This window comes from Lissotriton helveticus, chromosome 3_1 (genome assembly GCF_964261635.1).
Source record: "Lissotriton helveticus chromosome 3_1, aLisHel1.1, whole genome shotgun sequence".
Classification (NCBI taxonomy): Eukaryota; Metazoa; Chordata; class Amphibia; order Caudata; family Salamandridae; genus Lissotriton; species Lissotriton helveticus.
In genome coordinates, this window is record NC_136061.1 from 236,530,958 (window position 1) to 236,550,083 (window position 19,126).

At 45.8% G+C, this 19,126-nt stretch overlaps 1 protein-coding gene across 1 annotated transcript in view; it reads right to left on the bottom strand.

Annotated features, from left to right (window-relative positions):
• The window catches only part of RPAIN (RPA interacting protein), a 55,372-nt gene that overhangs the window by 15,289 nt on the left and 20,957 nt on the right, over window positions 1-19,126 (bottom strand). The window contains exon 2 of the mRNA XM_078683568.1: window positions 1,044-1,232. Within this exon, the coding sequence (XP_078539694.1) occupies window positions 1,044-1,232 (189 nt within the window). The remainder of the gene's footprint in view (window positions 1-1,043; window positions 1,233-19,126) is intronic.

The window sequence follows — 19,126 nt, forward strand, 5'->3', positions numbered from 1 at the left end:
TTCCATCAGGAAACATCTTCAAACATTCCATCTTTGACCAAGGCTTTAACAATCAAAGCACTACTACCTTGCCCTGCAAGACAGGTACACACCGATCTCTGAAAGAATCAAGAACGTGACCATGGAACAAGAGAACAGTAATGCAAGAATAAGTTTGGTCCGGTCATTAACCATTCTGTGCTGAACGTGGACAGAATGGCAAGAGTAGCTTAAAAACAAAGCAACCTGAACTGAAGCTGCTGAATAAGCCCTCCTTTGTATAAAGATCTTTTGATATACTATACCTGGAGCTGTAGGAACAGTGTTACTGGTTGGACTCAACCCACCTACCACCTGCTTGTTTGGAATATGCTCCGAGTACTGAATGCAAATTTTCCAAATTGGCCAAGTGTCAATTAAAAGGATCTGTACAAACTATATAACTTATAGGTCAGTTTCGGCAACAAAAATATATGACTTGCAAAGAAAGCAGAAGCGAAAATTCCTAAAAGATAGTAAAATGTAGAAGATTTTACAACAGTGAGGTCACTGCCTCTTCATGCCAAATACCAAGTGCCAGTAAAACATTGTAGGCCCGAGTCATTAAGGTATTCAGTCACGTATTTACATTTATGGGCTAAAATACCTCAATTTACACCTGCCTGGAGTTAAAACGATTTCTGGCAGGCATAAATGGATTTGTGCAAGATTTTCCACTAAGAGTATGTAGCTATCTGCAGACATGAAACCCGTGCAAGAGTGTGAGAAGTGGGCATTACAAGGAGTGGTTGTCATTGTAAGTTTGTGAAAGTGGCATTAAACTCCAATAAGACCTCTTCCCATCTGCAAATAACCAGTCCTTTACTTTCAGGGGGAAAAAGGGGAAAAACAAAACAAACAAAACAAAAAAGTGGCAGAAGGTAATCCAGGTCAGAATGAACATTTATTCATAAGATCTACATTGAGCCCAGTATATAAAAGGACTCCTATGGCGACTTCAATGAGGGCATGATCAGGAAGAATTAGACTCAAGACAAAGCCATGTGAGGTTTGAAGCAGCAGACCTGTGATAAGTCTCCATTCCTCCAGAGCGATGGCAGGCTGGCGTTTGTGAGCTGTAGCTCCTGCCACTCCTCCTCCATCACATCCTGCACCAGAAGCGAGCGCCGCAAGCCACCTCGTTCACCGTCTGGCACCTGGCGGTATCGGTCCAGAAGGCGCGAACGACTGTTCTTCAATCGCTCCACACATCGCTTCAATGAAGAAAGAAGGGATAAAATGAAGATTAGAGGGACCGAGTGGAACATGCATGGCCTGCATAGAAAAGATGAAATATAAGAAAAGACAAGTCTTAATAACTAGATGTACATAGAGTTCAAATGCAGAGCTCATGATTTTCAAAATCCTCATTTTATAAATTCATTCAAACCTTCTTGCTCACCATGTCACTTTTTTGCACCAAGCTTAATACGCAGGTTCCACTAGAACACATTCTGAAATCAATTTGGTCCCTTTTACTGGTGTGTTTTGGGTCTAGTCCGTACATAACCAAAAAAGACCGTCACATAAAAGGTTGTCGATTTTGCACAATGGAGTAAGTTTAGTAAAGCAATAAAAACGCAAATTGGTTTAAAAACCGCCTCCTTTAAGGATCCTGAATGTATCCCTGCAACCCAATGTTCTTGAATTCAGGACTGGACAAAATAGGAATGCAACAGTTACGAGTGTTTGTGAAATAAGTGGCACAACATAATTCACTATTGCAACTGAGAATAAACTGGGGATACATTTCCATGGCCCCCACAGGGTCTGCGCAGGAAGGCATTTGAAATTGGATCCTTAACATTTCAACAGTAGTGCACATCACAGTAAATTCCTGGATTTTTTCCCCACATAGATTTGTTTTTTTGGATAACTAAAACAGGTTTGAATTTCCACCAAATTTCCTACGACCTAGTGCGATCTTACAAATCGTAGGTATTGACAACCTCCCAACCATTATCTATCCTTAATGTGCAGCGGTTCGCTAGGACTTGCCAAATGTGTGGTTTTGTGTGAATGATCATAAACGTTCAGTAACACCGATGTTTACCCATGCATCCCAAATTTTATTCCATTTTTTGGGGTATTCTCTGCCTTTACATATGGTTTTATCATCCAACCTGCACTAGTTCAGGTCTTTACTCCAGTCCTCGAGAGTTGGCAAATCCCCCCCACAACTTGATAGCAATGTTTCATTTTGCCACGATTAATTCTAGTGCAGGCCAAAGATTGATATTTTGGGACGGATTCTTCACCCCATATATTTAGGAGGGTTCTTTAGGGAGAGTTAGGTGCACTCGCTACACTTGCACCATGCACCCCGTGACCTAGTAGCTTCGTATGCGCGAACATTTCCAAGAAAATGTGAAGGAAGGATCGTAATTGCTCACATCCTCTCAAACATCGATCAAAGTAGATCCCATCTTTACCAAGGTTGTTCCAGAGAGGTAGGGTCAATGCATGATGCAGAGCTGCATAAGTCAGAACCCTGACCTTACTGCAATGACACATGGGCCTTCCAACGCTTCCCCCAACTCCCAGTCCTTAAAAGCCAGAGGTTGTCCTCCCAGACCTTCCTAAGGGACCCAGGCGAAAAAATAAAAAAATAATTAACAACTCCTCTGATCGCCTGGGTCCCTTAGGAAGGTCTGGGAGGACAACCTCCCAGACCTTCCTAAGGGACCCAGGCGATCAGAGGAGTTGTTAATTATTTTTTTATTTTTTGTTTAAATAGAGTAATTATATGTCCACCCCAGGGCAGTGGGTCTGCAAGCAGTGGCAAAGATTCTTGAATTTCTCTCCCTTTTGTGATGTGGGCTGGACACGTGTGCCTGACCTGCATGTAGCAGACGGTCCGAGTGGCCGCTAAGGGATATTCCCTGTAGAGGGTGTCTGGAGGATTATGTCTCCTTCCATCTACACATTCCCCAGCGTATAAATCTCAAAATCCCATTTGGAACAAGCATTTACAATGCAATGGTTTTGCCTTTGTTAAAGTTAGAGCTATTGGCATTGCTCTTGACATTATTTTTATTTATGTTTTTTTTAACATAAATAAATGGCATTGTCATTTACAATGCCACTAGCTTTATATCTCGCAAATGACACACACAAACACACACAGAGCCCCCCACACACACAGCCACACAGAGCCCCCCACACACACAGCCACACAGAGCCCCCCACACACACAGCCACACAGAGCCCCCACACACACAGCCACACAAAGCTTCCTACACACACAGCCACACAGAAGAAGTCCACATTTGTAAAGCGCACAATCACCCGTAAGGGTCTCTAGGCGCTGGGGGCCGTCGGGAAGATTAAGCGAGCTATTGCCCAGAGTCACATGGTGCTGGGCTAACCTGCCGCCGGAGCCGGGGATCGAACCGTGGTCCCCAGATTCCAGCGTCAGTCACCCTGGCCGCGGCGCCACACCAGAGCCCTCCACACACACCCCCACACAGCACAAGCGGGCAACAGGGGCACACGGAGGCACAAGCAGGCAACAGGGGCACACGGAGGCACAAGCAGGCAACAGGGGCACACGGAGGCACAAGCAGGCAACAGGGGCACACGGAGGCACAAGCAGGCAACAGGGGCACACAGAGGCACAAGCAGGCAACAGGGGCACACAGAGGCACAAGCAGGCAACAGGGGCACAAGCAGGCAACAGGGGCACACAGAGGCACAAGCAGGCAACAGGGGCACACAGAGGCACAAGCAGGCAACAGGGGCACGAAAACAGAGGCACAAGCAGGCAACAGGGGCACGAAATCGGAGGCACAAGCAGGCAACAGGGGTGAGTGAGCGACTCCGTCAGAATAGAGGAGCCTGCAGTTGGACAGAAGTTGCTGACTGACAACTAAACAGTACGAGAGGAGGTTTTGGCACGCTTAAGGTTAAGTTGTTGACAAGAATTTCGGAAAAGACTCAACATCATTTTGCTTTTCACTGGTTGGGGGTTGTGCACGCTGCCTCCTACAGTTAGGACATTTGTACTACAGCCTGCACATGATGATTGGAGGTTTGGTGTGCTAGTAAACTTGTCTTTTTTATCAACAGGAAGGGAGGTAGGGTAAGCGATCAATCGATCAAGCGGACACTATTAACCACACAGAAGGGTGGGAGGTCCAGTAACAGCTTGTGTCCGTGTCTAGAACTGTACAAGCAAAAAGGGGGGTTGCTGAACTGTTCCTCATAAAGAGAAAGGGAAAATATAAAATTGTTAGCTGGCGTGACCAGAGGTGTTGATGTGGCACCTCAGGGCATCCATTTTGTTGGACGTGTTTGCCTCACACACCCAGAAGGGTGTCATGCTTCATCATCGGCGTTTGCTCCTCGTCGGGGAGGCGGTGCAATCCCCGACGGGCTCACCTCAAAGAGGGGCTCTTTCGCGGAGATCTTTTTGTCCAACAGCCTTATGGTGAAGTGGGGGTGTGTGGGCAAGGTGGTATAGTGCTTATGATAGGGCAGTTAAAATGTAGCAAGGGGTACCGGAATTGACTTTATTCTGGGGGTCCCCTGGCTGCAATTAAAAGGTGGGGCTAGCTCGCTAGGTGTCAACAGGCTAATTCAAGTGATCCTAGAGGAGACTAGAAGTGGAAGTGGTCGACATGTTTCTCGCAGAGGGGATAATCACCCGCGATTCATCAGGACCTTTACAAAAAGTGAGAAAAGGGAAAAACTTAAAAACAATCACTACATGCTAGTGTCATGTGTTGTGTATGTTACCTCAGTGGAAATTCTCCTATGCCTAATAGTCAAAGACTAATTGCCACATGAGGGGTCGGCGGGGCTGAACATCAGGGATGAGCCCAAAGTAGCTCTAATCGCCAGTGTCCGCGTGGGGAGACCTACCCTTCACCGCCGAGCTCGAGTAGATCCTAGATACTCGAGCTCGGCGGTGAAGGGTAGGTCTCCCCGACGAGGAGCAAACGCCGATGATGAAGCATGACACCCTTCTGGGTGTGTGAGGCAAACACGTCCAACAAAATGGATGCCCTGAGGTGCCACATCAACACCTCTGGTCACGCCAGCTAACAATTTTATATTTTCCCTAGTAAACTTGTCCTCACCCGGAAGAGACACTTTAAGCCGTGGATGCTTTCACGCACTGTGAGCAGGGCTCACCGGTGGCACATGCTCGGAGCCTCTCAGACGCTTCTCTTTTGCTCACGATGAACTCCCTGTGGAAGGGCCTTGCATGGAGTTTCGTTTCGGAAAGGCTGGGCCTTTCCTGGTGCGAAGACAATGCAGCCTTGCTCGGGGGTGAAGGGAGCCCGCGGCCTTTTGTTGTCATGCATATCTCGCCTGGTGGGGGTCTGTTGGCTGCCATCGCCCCGCCCCCGCCTTGTGCAGTGTTTCGCATACCCCAATCCGACCCCCCACAACAACAACCTGTACAACGAGGACCCGTGCCATCTACAGCAGCCGGCATGCCTGCGCACTGTAACATTTATATAGCGCTTACAACTATGGGGGGCGCAGATACACCGTCCGCAACCAAGTATTAATCGGAATGCACTTAAGAAGCAGACAGCTGACTTCTCGCTACCCTCACTCAACCCGCTCGAGAAGAAGGAATACAAAACTCAAATCAGGGTCCATTTCTTTTACAACCTGTGCGCTGGCATCACCAACATCTGCGCTCATTCGCCCCGCTGGGGGGAGCCCTGCAAGGGGGGCAACGGGGCAAGGGACTTTTGAAAACTAGCACAAACTACCAGAAAGGTTTGCCCCGTGTTGGCACACACGGCGCCTCCGGAAAAGAATATTCAGCACCAGCTGTCCTTAAAACTTAGCAAAAAATGCAAGCAACTTAGCAGCATAATAGACCACGCCGGCGGACTTACATTCGTCGGTCCTGCGGCTTCAACTGCCGGTGCATGGCCAGAGAAAATCCGAAGTAGCTGCCGGGGTCGCCTGTCTTGCGGATGGCGTCGTCCGTGTCCAGGTTGAAAGCGCACACCCAGGCGCACAGGGACAGGAGGTGCAGGGTCAGGTGGAAGAGCATCGCCCTGCTAGCGGCAGCCATGGCTGGGGGTCGTTCAGTCAGCGCCGGTCGGGATCCTGCACCTTGCTCTGTGCCTGCGCTCCCTCACTCTGCTCAGCTCCCGCGATGCTCCGCCCTCGGGTCTCCTCCCTCGCTCGGGTCCCTGCCTGCCACGCTCTGAATGGTGTCCTTGTTCTCTCCAGAGACTCCTCCAGCTTTTAACAAGTACTAGCTGCGCAGTCCGTAAGCCCGCCTCCTGCCCCTCTCCAGAGCCCTGCTGCCGCTGGCCTTTGAAACCATGGCGGCAATTACTGAAACCACCATCACGTTCAGACACCATCCTTCTTAACGCCATCTCCATTACACTTAAAACGCCAGTCACAGACTCGATGTAAAAACCTATCCAGGTTGACAACTCGTTTAAGTGTTTAGCCCTCTTGCTGCACCAAGTGACGTCACAGCCATTTTCAGTAGTACAATTGCAGAACTTAGCCCCATGTCCACCGTACCAATTTAAGACACATTCCCTCTGCCTGCAGCATTTGTTGTCAACCCCCAACCCCAAAATGATCCCCCTCACTTGTGCAGTATCCAAGTGAGACCCACAACACTTACAACGGAATCAGAGGTCGCTAGAATTTATCGTTTGAAAATTCGACTTGCAGACATATCGCTGTAAATGAAAATGACACGTTTCCTGATGAGAACCATGTCGATGGTTACATAATCTACTTCACGTTAATGCACGGTTCAAGTTGAACGAATAACTGCACAAAAAAGGTGCACCTACTACAACACTTGTAATAACGGTTAGAAATATATAACGTGAGCAGCAGTGGGAAAAAGACAGCGCTGACAGACTTCCGTGTGCTGCAATGTAAACGCTTTAAATAAACACTGTCTGGGTAAAACAAGTTCAGCTCGGAATTCTGCTGCTTCTGTCTGCATGTGTAAGGAGGCGAATGCTTTCTGAAGACGGCCACAGTGCAGGACTGTACACACTGCCATGGGTTTTTAAAAATTGCACAACGCATGGAGTGGCCGGCAGCCATGTGGTTGGGTTAATCTGCTGCCTGTCATGCATGGGCGTGAGGCGGGCGAAGGGGCGGGACAAACCAGGTGACAGCGGCACTAGGAAGCAGCACTGTGACACCTGAACACAGAGGGTAGCCACTGGTTTTGATCTAGCTGCCAAGAACCGGTTCCCCTCCCAGATGTCACGAGGCCCCGCTCCCTGCCCAGTCGCTTGTGAGCGGACTCTGCGTCCTGGGACCGCTCCAGTTTTCTGTCTGTTGGGAACGAGTTTGGGAGTGCAGAGATGCTGAACGCTGTGTTCGGAAGGGACCGCTTCTCCTACGAAAGGGTGCACGCACAGGAGAAGGTAGGGGAAGAACTTCAACTATTGCATGTTGTATTTGTGCAGCTTTCTTGGAGTGAATCGGTTAGCTGGGTGTCGGATTGCAGCATGTAACAATGCCCTACTCCTCGCAGCTACCTGCAATCGATATTATGGTTTGTAAGTAATCCTGTTTGTCAAGTTTCATTGAAATGCCGCCCCCGTGCTGTCTGTTGCTCCCTGTGCGTGGTTCCCGGGCGGAGACGCTACAAGCAGTTCAGCGGGATGCAGCGGCTGTCTAGTATCGAAACTCCAATAATAAGCACCGGCAGCCTCACAGTGATGCAGGCGTTTGTTTACACGCGTGACTGAGGGGAGGAGCTGTGTCATCACTCACTGCTGGGAGGGGGCGGGAAAGGGGAAGGAGAGACACAGAAGACGGCCGGAGCAGGAAGGCGGGTGCCGGCAATGCCGGAACAGATTCGGGGGCGTTCCTGGCTTTCGGCTGACGTCGCGTGACGTCGGCAAAAGCCAAAGAATGTCGGGAACGCCCCCGAATCTGGTCCGGCATTGACGGACAGGCCCCTCGTCCAATGGCTAGGCTCCATTTATGGAGCCAGCCAATAAATGACGAGGGCCGACCCAAACCCCACTACAGTTCTCATCAGGTTTTCGCCTGCGCGAAAAAGCTGCGCAGAGCGCAGCTTTCGCCAGGCAAAACCTAAAAACTGCTCTAGTGGCCTACAGTGGATAGATAGCGAGTCACTGTTTCACAATGGCATTTCAGAAGTAAGTTTCTCCTTCCAGCCTAAAAATGCTCTCCTCATTATCGAGACCTCTGTTTTGGTATGGATAATTAAATGTTCTCTGTAGGCCGGGCTATTAGTGCTGCAGGGTAGTCTCTTTTCCCAGGTTCTCTGTCCATTTAAACTGCAGGCTTAGGATGTGCTGCATAGACCCAAATTGTTGATCACGGCCAGATGTGACGCCCAGTTATATTTTGTTATATCTAGGAGGGGGATTACTACCTACTGCCTAAGGTGCCAAAATTGTGCAGCATTTGCATTAACCTAGAGATCGTTAGCTCTGGGTCCGTTACATAGAGCAGTACATTGTCTGCACTTCGATATATCCACTCGTCCCAATGCATATCTGACCAATGGGTTTTGCCGGATCCATGCTGCCACTGGTGTGACTGCCAGGTGCAAATATCAGGGACAACGTGGGTGGGCGGGCAGCCTCTTATTCTGCTCATCAGCTCAGGGATAATAGATTGCAAATCCATTGACAGTAACCCTAGCGAGTGGTTGGTTATACAGGAGTTGTACCCAATATTTAAATGTGGACCAAAGCCCAGCCTATCCAAGACTGCAAACATTATTCCATTCAAGAGTGATTAATGTCATCACAGCATCTAGTGACCTCAATGTTGGCGCCTATATACAGTTTGCACATCCCAGCATTGGCGTAGACTAAGGTTGTTCTAACTTTACAATCTAGTTGCTCATATTTTAGCTGGTATTTTTACCACTGCATTTAGTAAAATGAGTTTGCGCTCCCGTGAAGGGTGCTCTCTTTTTTGGTATGACCACTAGGATGGCTAATCTTATGATGGGAAGTGGCCCATTCACCTTACCTCAGTGTACATGTGGAGCATGTGCAGCAAGAGTTTGGTAGCCATATGTTTATAGAGTGGTATGGGAAAGTAATCAGTCTCCATAGCATTTTCTGATTGCATGCCGCTTATTGCTGCCCCACTTTGACTGGGTTCCATCTCTACTTCTAGCTCCAGTTGGTCCACCAATGTATATCTTTGAGTAAGTCTCAGATCTCCATAATGGACCTTGTGGTTGTGGGAGAATGCACTGTAGTGTAGTTTCTCAAAAACTCTTCCGCCATCTGAGTCACCCGATTATTGCCCCTCAAGAGTTTGAGCTAAAGGACACAATTGCTTCTCTGATCTTTGTTCTAGCCAGACCAACAATGTGTTTCCCACATCATAGAGGCAATGCTGGGAGGGCCACAGAAACAGCCCAAGTGTTGCCTTAAACTACCTCTCAATATTCCTGCAGTTTCAGATCAAGTCTATGTTTCTGCATCTCATCTGTCTAGCGTGTTGGAGTTCAACCTCTAGAATAGCCCGCTCTAGCTCTTCCATTTTTGTCTTTCACTCCTTTTTAGGTCGAGCCTAGCGCAGCATGCATGCGCTACTCTGCGAGACTTTATGTAAGGGCTTCAGAAAGCGGACCACATGCTCGTGTGTGCTTTTGTTATTGTTACAGGCTATTTGCTTTTGCGTGCGTCTTTTTAACAAAGACAGCACGCGATTGGTTAAAGGCGGGTGCATGTCCCACTTTTCTCAACAAATGTAACCGCCCATGGCCTATTGGTGTTGGTTACCCACAGCAGCGGCATCAGTTTCTTATCGTCACCATGTGTTTATAATTATCACACGTTCACTTTCCTGCCGCGCTCGCTTGCTTCCGGTCGTCGCTTGCGTGCAGCCTGGTTTTAAATTGTAGCTCAGTTTTGTCAGGAGATATAAATAGTAGACCCAGACTTTTAGTAGTCTGTTTTCTGTAATTTGACCTTACTTAGAAACTAAATGTATTGGGATAGATTATATATATATATATATATATATATATATATATATATATATATATATATATATATATATATATATATATATATATATATATATATATATATATATCCCATCAAAACATATCCGTATTTTTCTGCATTTTGAATTACAATAGATTTGAGTGAAACGGTTTACACGCTTTAAGACGCGCACACCACCATTACAGTGCAGTGGCCTGAAACCGGACGGCCGAAGAGGCGGGGTCTTCCTTCCAATGAACCTGCAGAACCTGAGCAGCTGGGAAGGTGTGGTTTCGTGCAAATCGCATGCCGCTTCTGTGCTGGAGGCCGGGGTGACCTTCGGACAAAACATCGCTTTACACTCACTCTGTCGACCACTCTTTTACCATGCTCGGTTTCATGCAGGCTGCCTGGAATGTATGTATACAACAGCACGATGCACATGACAACTGACACCGTCTTTGTTAACCCGTTCCGTGCTCCAGTCGGCCATAGGCCGACAGGAGCACTACCTCGCGGGTGCTGCCGTCGGCCAACGGAGCCTCGCCCACTCAATGGAACGCCCGCACCACAGCGGAAACACCGCCGCGGTTATGGAGTTAACAAAAAAGAAAAGCACCAGCACCCACTGTATAGCTAGAAAGATCACTCAGTGGGTGTAGTACTCATTGCTCATACCTCTGAGCAATTTGGAATCCCAAAGGCCTGAATTCGAGCTTTAAGGTTCACAAGTTGATAACTAGCATTTGTCTTATTTCTATAGTTTTATATAGTGTGAACATGATCTCAGACACCAGAACGCTTTACAAATGATCAGAGCCACAGCAGTTTACGCTAGCACTCGTAACCAATCAAAAGAGTGGTCACGTATTCTATCAGGGGCAGAGAAAGTGTGGTGCCTTTAGATTGGTTCTATGCTTCTTCTCGTGGGATTGGCTGGTATTAACGCTGCTAGTTCTATGACTGTTGGATCTTTCTTGCGAGTCCTGGAGTGGTTTGTTACGATGTTTATTTTAGCGGCAAGTAGTTCCATATTGTTCTTTATTAGTTTGCAATGTTAGATGAGCAGAAAGGTTGGCTCTATGTGGAGAGCATTTGTTTTCCTGTCAGTGTGGGCAAGCCGGTAAAGCATGGTGGCGGATTAGATTTCAGAGCTCCCTGCTGACTTCATGCTTAGTTCATGAGCCTTAATCCACGCATGTTGTTGCCATTTCTATTTTTTAGTGTAGCCTTCTCAATTACACCTTTTTAACTCCTCTTGACATTAAAATACAGCAGAAGTAGCGAATTACAGCTATGTGCAGAGATTATTAAAACTTTAAAGTACAGCGACACACCGTAGGAATTCGTTTAACCAAGACCCTCTACCTTCAAGGCAACGTGGGTAGGCGCCAAGAAAACCAAGCATTTGCAATGCAATAGGTCTCGTATTTGCGAGATTTTGTGGTATTGTCTTTTATTTATATGTTCATAAAACATACAATAATAAAAGGCATTGTCATTTACAATACCAATAGCACAAAATCTCGCAAATGCGAGACCTAATGCATTGCAAATGCTTGTTTTCCCAGCTGTCACAAGAGACATAGCCTTCCCCCTCACTACTGTTTTAAAGGGTTCCCAGAGCATAAATGCCAAGTCTACCAACCCTTCCTTTTCAGTAGGTTTCTTGAATTTTGTTTAAAATGGGGGTGAGAATTTTCATAGGAATAAATCCAGTGATCAAACACATTTACAAGGAGTCTCGCATTTACATGAGTTTCAGCTATTGGCAATGAAAATAACAAATCCTTTAATTTATATTTTGGTTTTTAAAACAAATAAAAGGCATTGTCATTTACAATGCTAACAGCTTAAACTCCTGCAAATGCAAGACTTACTGCACTGCAAATGCTTGTTAAATTACTTTGGCAGCTCCTAGAATAAACTGCCTTTTTTCTCCCAGTTTTGTTTTAAATTGGTCATTTGCAGTTTATGATTGGAGGTCAGCTTGTGGTGCAGCAGCTCACAAGTAAAAGTCGACTGTTGCATCACATGTGCCACCCCAGAGTTGCAAAAGAAACCACAGAGCTAGTTGTAATAATGAGTTTTCTTATTTGACAGAGGTGCGGGATACGAAAGTGAGCATTGGGGCCGAAAAGATACACAATACTGTATGGAACAAGACACTCCAATGTAAATACAATTCCAGAGGTTTGCATTAATGTGTGTACAGTTTAAGTGTTTATGCCATATCACTGGGAGTAATGTACGCTTCAACAGCTCTCGCAACAAGCAGCGTCCCGCCAATGATGCAATCAAAGCGGCACCGTTGGAAGAAAGCATGTCGTGCCTGCAGAAGGAGAAACTGATTGTAGAGACTAGTGCTTACAGACTAAAAAAACTGTACTGTGCAACAAGCGAAGTAAAAGGTCCAGTTGTTATGGGAGGTAACAAATGCAGACAAGGCGGTACCAAGAAGGGACTAACAAGTCTAATAACGACTAAAGTCAGCGCTATGAAGGACAAGGACACAAGCCAATTAAAAATATGAGCAGAAAGTGGACGGGGCTTCAAAGCCATACTCCAATACTGCATACCTCGCAGCAGAGCATGCGCTGCCCAGGCTCGACCTCAAAAGGAAATAAGTTTATCCTTTAAGCATTTTCCTACAAACAGCTATTAGTGGTACTATCTGCTTTTTCTGGATACCAAGAGGATAAAAACCATCTGCTCAACTTAAGGCAGAAAGCAGACAGGAGGGCATTGGATGGTTAAATGAATTAGAATCATCTAGCTATAGTCAACCAACACCTGACTCAAATGTAAACCTCTTACTAGCAATGTGCATCGAGGTCAGATAGTGCCACCCCTTTCTATGCTCCTTCAAGGAGAAACACAAGGACTTTTAACTGTCCCACCACACTTTTAGTAAAGCGCAACCTTTGAAGCTCACATCTCAAAGAAAAAAAAAAAGCACATTGCTTCAAATTCTGGTCCAATGTTAACCTACCCCAAGTAGTGGCTGCGTCAAAAAAGTTAACCAACTGTCATCTGTCAATATGCTTTTTTTACTCTCCATGGAAGTCCTTACCTGATTGACCGAGGCTGTATCCCAGGGTCATAAATGCTGAAATGTTATCTCAGATTCCTGAGGATATGGAAAAGGTTCTGGATTACTGGCTATATGTAAAGTACCTTTATACATTCCTTGGTCTGGCTGCACTATATAAAACATTTACATTAAATCTAGAGAGCACATACACACTAAATTGCAAGTTATAGCTAAGGAGATTATGAACTATGAATCTGGAAGAAAATCAGAGTCTGAAATATGTACCCAGCTGCAGAACATGCACGACCCTCTTAGAAGCAACGAGGTGTGTTCCCACAGTGTAGCACGACCACAGAAAAGACACTACTAGATGGAAACTCCAGTTTCAAGCACCAGTGCAGTCTATCTATACTGCACACAAAGTTACTCCAACAACAGAATTTATCCTTCACAACAGAAACCAAGGATGACGCAAGTGGTCACCAGCGCACAGCCAAACTTCACAAATAAACCTTAGACTCTGTGGGTAGCTGCACAAGTCATGCCTTTGAGCTTGGCCTGTAGTCCCTACAAGCAAGCGTGATCCTTACAAGTTGTTTTATTGGCTAAAATAATGACACAACTGTATAATTTAACAGACAACTTTTGCACACATCTGTAGACATCCAATTAAAGTTCAGGCTGATTTTACAGTACGAGGCTTTCGTGCAAGGAGCACAAATGTGTTTGTGAATGCACAAATGTGTTTGTGAATGTACAAAATTGTTTGATGCAAACATCACAGCTGTGTGATATTTAGAAAGGTGTATGTATGAGAGTGTGCAGCACTATCATTCGTGACAAGAGGCATTTTAGAATTCAGATGACAGTGGATTTCAAAGATAACCATGACATACATAGCCCAGTTACAAGAACTGTGGCAGGGAAAGAGCAAAGTGTGTAACACTGATGTCTCAACTTAGTTTGAAACTGGTTGTGTGCAACTAGCCGCAATTCTAACAGTATAAACAAACCTTTGACAATGGGAATCAATGGGTACGGACGCCAGGGGAACAGTTTTCCAAAGAACCCATTAAGTGCAGACGCAATATATCATTGCACAATAACGTGTTGTAGGCTAGGGACTAAAAAAAGTATTGTTGGAAACACAAACCCGAACCAATCAGGTTTAGGTCGGGCTAATCGCAGGTAATGGTGCAGTACGAACACAGAATATTTTGAAATGAGCCACGCTGGACATCAGCGGTACAAAAGGGGGTGGAGATGGACGGAGCATCTGAACCAATCAAACACTCACACCCAGTCAAAAGATCTGGGTTTAATCCATCACCGTTCTTTAGCCCACTCTGGCACCCCAGTTCAGACATGGCTATATGCAAATCAGTCTGAATCTGTGCCTCATGGAAACAGTCCAGCCCGAACTGCCAAGCTATGCCTTCCCTGGACCGGAAACAAGCTTCTGAGGACCGGTTTCTAGCATTCCAGCCGTCTTCAGCCCGGCTTGCTTGAATCCAGTGGCAAAGTGAGCAAGGGACTCACGTCTGAGCATACCCTGCCAACTTAGGGCGAACAAAGAAAAACCAAAGGTGGTGATGGACGGAGCGTTGACAATACAAACACTCACCCCCAGTCAACTGATCTGGGTTTAATCCATCACCGTTCTTTAGCCCACTCTGCCACCCCAGTTCAGACATGGCCATATGCAAATCAGCTTGACCCTGTGCCTCATGGGAACAGTCCAGCCCGAACTGCCATCACCACCCCCTTTTGTACCACTTTGTTCGCGCTGGACATCAGTCATTTACTGGCACTGTACCCTTGGCTGCAGCACCCACTGAAGTTTAAGCTGCAGAATTTTCTTTAAATGCCCCCCCCCCCCCTGTTAATATCAGCACGTGTTGTAGTTATCTATTATTCTAGGACGGCAGGCTACTGTAAAACCATAAGCCCGTTCTAGGTCTGGGACTGGAGGACAAGCAATACCAAATTATATCCAGCCTGGAATAGGTGCCAAGAGCTACATGAAAATGTGCCTGAAGCAGGCCCACGTGGTGAAAGAAAATGAACATAATGCATAGAAGACAATAAGGTTAGCTTTGTGTCCAGTGGTCGCGCAAACGCCTCTTGCGCAGCTTTATAAGTCCCATTTGAGAATATACATTGGTTTGTGTCAGCGCAAGTCCCTATTAAGGGCAGCGCAAGTCCCTATTAAGGGCAGCGCAAGTCCCTATTAAGGGCAGCGCAAGTCCCTAGTAAATCTGGCCCTCTGTCTACTTGCTACCACGGACTACTTTGGATTCGGTCTCAAAACCTCTCACTTCATGTTCATCCAATGAAGAGATGCAACAGCTGTGGGTGAATGGGCAGAGGCAGGAAGGGAGACGTTAATTAGCACCAGTGCTTGAGCCCAAGAGTCTCCGTGAGTCAGGTCTCAGGGCACATACTGGCATCCTCAGGAGCTGAACACAACAAGACTCCTCCTGGCTTCTGTGGCTCAGGAATTCTGACACTTTCCCGTTGATCCATCATATGAAGGGGAAACATGCATGTCCTTATGTGTTTTGGTAGTAGCACCTTAAGGTAACCACAGTAAGCTATGACACTTGGCATTACAACAAATGGGTTTGATAATAAGAATTTAGCAGCTTTACAGTTCCCGCTCACTCCCAGACTGCTTCAATGTATAATGCTGCAAGCATGGCCTACTGATGTCCAAGTGCTAACCGACTCATCCAAGGGAGAAGGTGAACCTTGGCGAACAGTAAATTATTGAGCTGCTCCCCTGCCACAGACTCCCCTTTTCAGTAATTACTTTTTCCCTCTTCACCCATCCATCAGGTTGCTGAGCGAAGTCAATCATTTCTCCACTACCGTTTCATAGGCTGTGAAGGCCGGGTCTGGTGGCTCAGTAATTGTAATGATCTGTAAATCTAAGTGGATGGGTCTTGGAACACGTCTTGACCTGTTGTCGGTGTCCTGATTTGTAATGTAGATCACATGCAGGAGACACGGCCTGTTGTGTTTTGTCTTCTACGCCCTGCGAGGCGTCATGTATGTTTGTTTACTGTCTCACTATGAAAATCCAATAAAGAGAATACAAAAAAAAATGAAAGCCTAGCTTCATGGACACCTTCATGTAATCCCTCTAATTTCTGTTCCCATTCAGTGGCTGCATATGAATTAGATGAACGGGATTGCCATTTATTTTGAAGATTATGCGAGAGGGCTTGTGAAAATAGGTGAAGTGCAACGGTTTTATAAAGGCCAGAGGTCACTCCTTTAGGTTTTCCCCATATATTAAAGTAGGATAATATTGGAGAGACTTGAGCAACCAAGGACAAGATCCCAAGTGTTTCTTCAAACATTGTTGTAGTTGAAGGTATTTAGAAGATTGCTGTATAGGAAGATTAAATTCCTCGCTTAATTGTGAGAAGGATTTGAAGTCGCCATTAAGAAGAAGTTAATCCGGGGAGAAGATGCCAGCTGTTTGCCACAAAGACCAGGATAAAGTAGGACCATTAATGTGTATAGCAGAATTGTCCACAAGGGAGCTTGGACATGAATACGCAGGGTTGAGTCTTTTAAACGGTGACCTCTTTGCTAGGATTTATGGATCAGAACGACTAGTGCCGTTGTTATACAAAAGAGATAGACCTGAATCCATGGATAAAAGAGGACGCTCAATAGAAAGCCATTGTGGAATATCTTTGACTCCTGGCAAGTAGTAAGAGATTTGAGAGATGTGCAATGCAAAAGAATAGTGTTCAATAGATGGGAAACCCATTCCTCCATATCATTGATGCGCCTTTAATTTTGCCCTTGCAAGGTGTGGCCTAGCAGAACCCTGTATAAAGGATTAATCTTGGAATCTATTGAGCGAAGCGTAACTAAAGAAATCTGAAGGGGGATCATACCTAAAATATATATGAAATGTAGAAGAGTTACCATTTTGACAGCTTGAACTCTGCCCCAAAAGGATAGCTGCAAAGTTTTCCATTTGTCAAAGTCACAGTGCATTTGAGAAAGCAGAGGAGCTAAATTGTCTGCAACCATGTTTCCCAAACCCTTAACTAAAATGCCGAGATATTTGAGGTGTGAAGACTGTCAATGAAAAGGAAAACTGTATACAGTTGCTTTTGTAGTTCTATTGGAAATGGGTAGAGCTTCACTCTTGTCCCAATTGATTTTACAACCTGAGAAAGAGGAAAAGTCATTAATAATTTGAAGAAGAGACGGAAGAGAGCGAGGGAGATCAGTAACAGTAAGTACATTTTAGAATGTCCAATTGGAAGAGGAACACCTATAATTTCAGCAGATTGGCGGATTGTGGCAGCTAGTGGCTCCATTGCTACAAGAAAAAGAGGGGATAAGGGACAACACTGGCGCGTTCCTCTCGGAATCGGGAATGCATCAGATGGAAAACCCCCACAATTCACCTGAGCAGAAGGATCATATAATAAACGTACCTTAATTGATCACCTAATCCAAATTGTTGCATTATTGTAAAAAGGTATTCCCATTCAATGCGATCAAACGCTTTCTGCGTCTATTAAAAGGGCTAATGCATCTTCAGATAGGTGTTTGGCAGACCACAGGGTATGAGCCAACGTACAGAGAGGATTCCGAGAGGAACGCCCCGGGACAAAGCCCACTTGAGTATGATGTAAGAAGGTAAGACTTTGCGAAGGCAAGACGTTAGGATGCTGGCTAGAATTATGATATCACAATTTAATAACGAGATGGGACGATAGATACTGCAAAGCAGAGGGTCTTTACCGGGCTTAGGTAGCACATCAAAACTGCTTTATTAGAAAGGGGACTCAATGAGAAATTCTGCCTCCTGAAATGCAGCATGCAGTGCATCAATAATATTGTGTCCTGCCCATCTATAGAATTCAGCATAGAATTCATCCTCCCCAGGAGCTTTATGATAGGCTAAAGCAGTAATGGCTTTAGAGATTTCATCCTTGGTGATTTCACCTTCAAGTAGGGCTCTACCATCAGAGAGACGGGAAAGATCCACCCCTGCGAGGAAAGACCATCTTATCTAGATCTATTTGGTTGCCTGGGGTATAGAGGGATTGATAAACATAAGCAAATTCATTGACAATCTCTTGAGGCCTTGTGAGGAGGTCACCTTGTGCTGACCAAATAGCTGGGATGGCCATTGCTGCCTCTCTTTGACGCAATTGTGCAGCTAACAATCTGTCAGCCTTCCCCCCTGCTCGTAATTCCGCCACTTCATTCTCTGCAAAGCATATTCAGCTTTAGAGGTAAAAAGGTTATTTAGGGACATGCGTGCTTGCTCTAATAATTTACGATTATGCAAGGTTGGAGTTGATGTATACAGGCGGGAGTAGGATTGGATGTCGCTTGCTAACTCAGTTTGCTTTGCAGCATTTTGCTCAATAGCGAGTGCTGCATCAAGCATTAGCTGGCCTCTGATAATGGCCTTGCTGCACCCCATATAGTCCTGCTGGAATTTACAGAACCTTGGTTAGAAGAGAGATAATCTTGGAGTTGAGATTGCAATTGGAGTTTACCCTTGGGAGTCCTAGGTCATTGAATGTTCATACGCCATTGTTTGCGCCCTGGCCAAGAGAGTCCTGGATCTAAAAATAGAAGGACAGGAGAATGATCAGACAAAGCTGCTTCTAAAATCCGAGACTCTGACCAATTGAACCACTTTATGCGAAGAAATTTAAGCGAGAAAACATCCCATGAGTGGTAGAGAAGAATGTGTATTCTGTGTCTGTTTGATGACTAAGACCCCAATGATCAACTAGTCCGTTGTCTGAAAGTATATCATCTAATATAGCTCTAGGTCATTGAATGTTCATACGCCATTGTTTGCGCCCTGGCCAAGAGAGTCCTGGATCTAAAAATAGAAGGACAGGAGAATGATCAGACAAAGCTGCTTCTAAAATCCGAGACTGACCAATTGAACCACTTTATGCGAAGAAATTTAAGCGAGAAAACATCCCATGAGTGGTAGAGAAGAATGTGTATTCTGTGTCTGTTTGATGACTAAGACCCCAATGATCAACTAGTCCGTTGTCTGAAAGTATATCATTTAATATAGCTCTATCTGCCGCGTTTTCTTTATCCAAGGGACCTGTTTTGCCTAGTATAG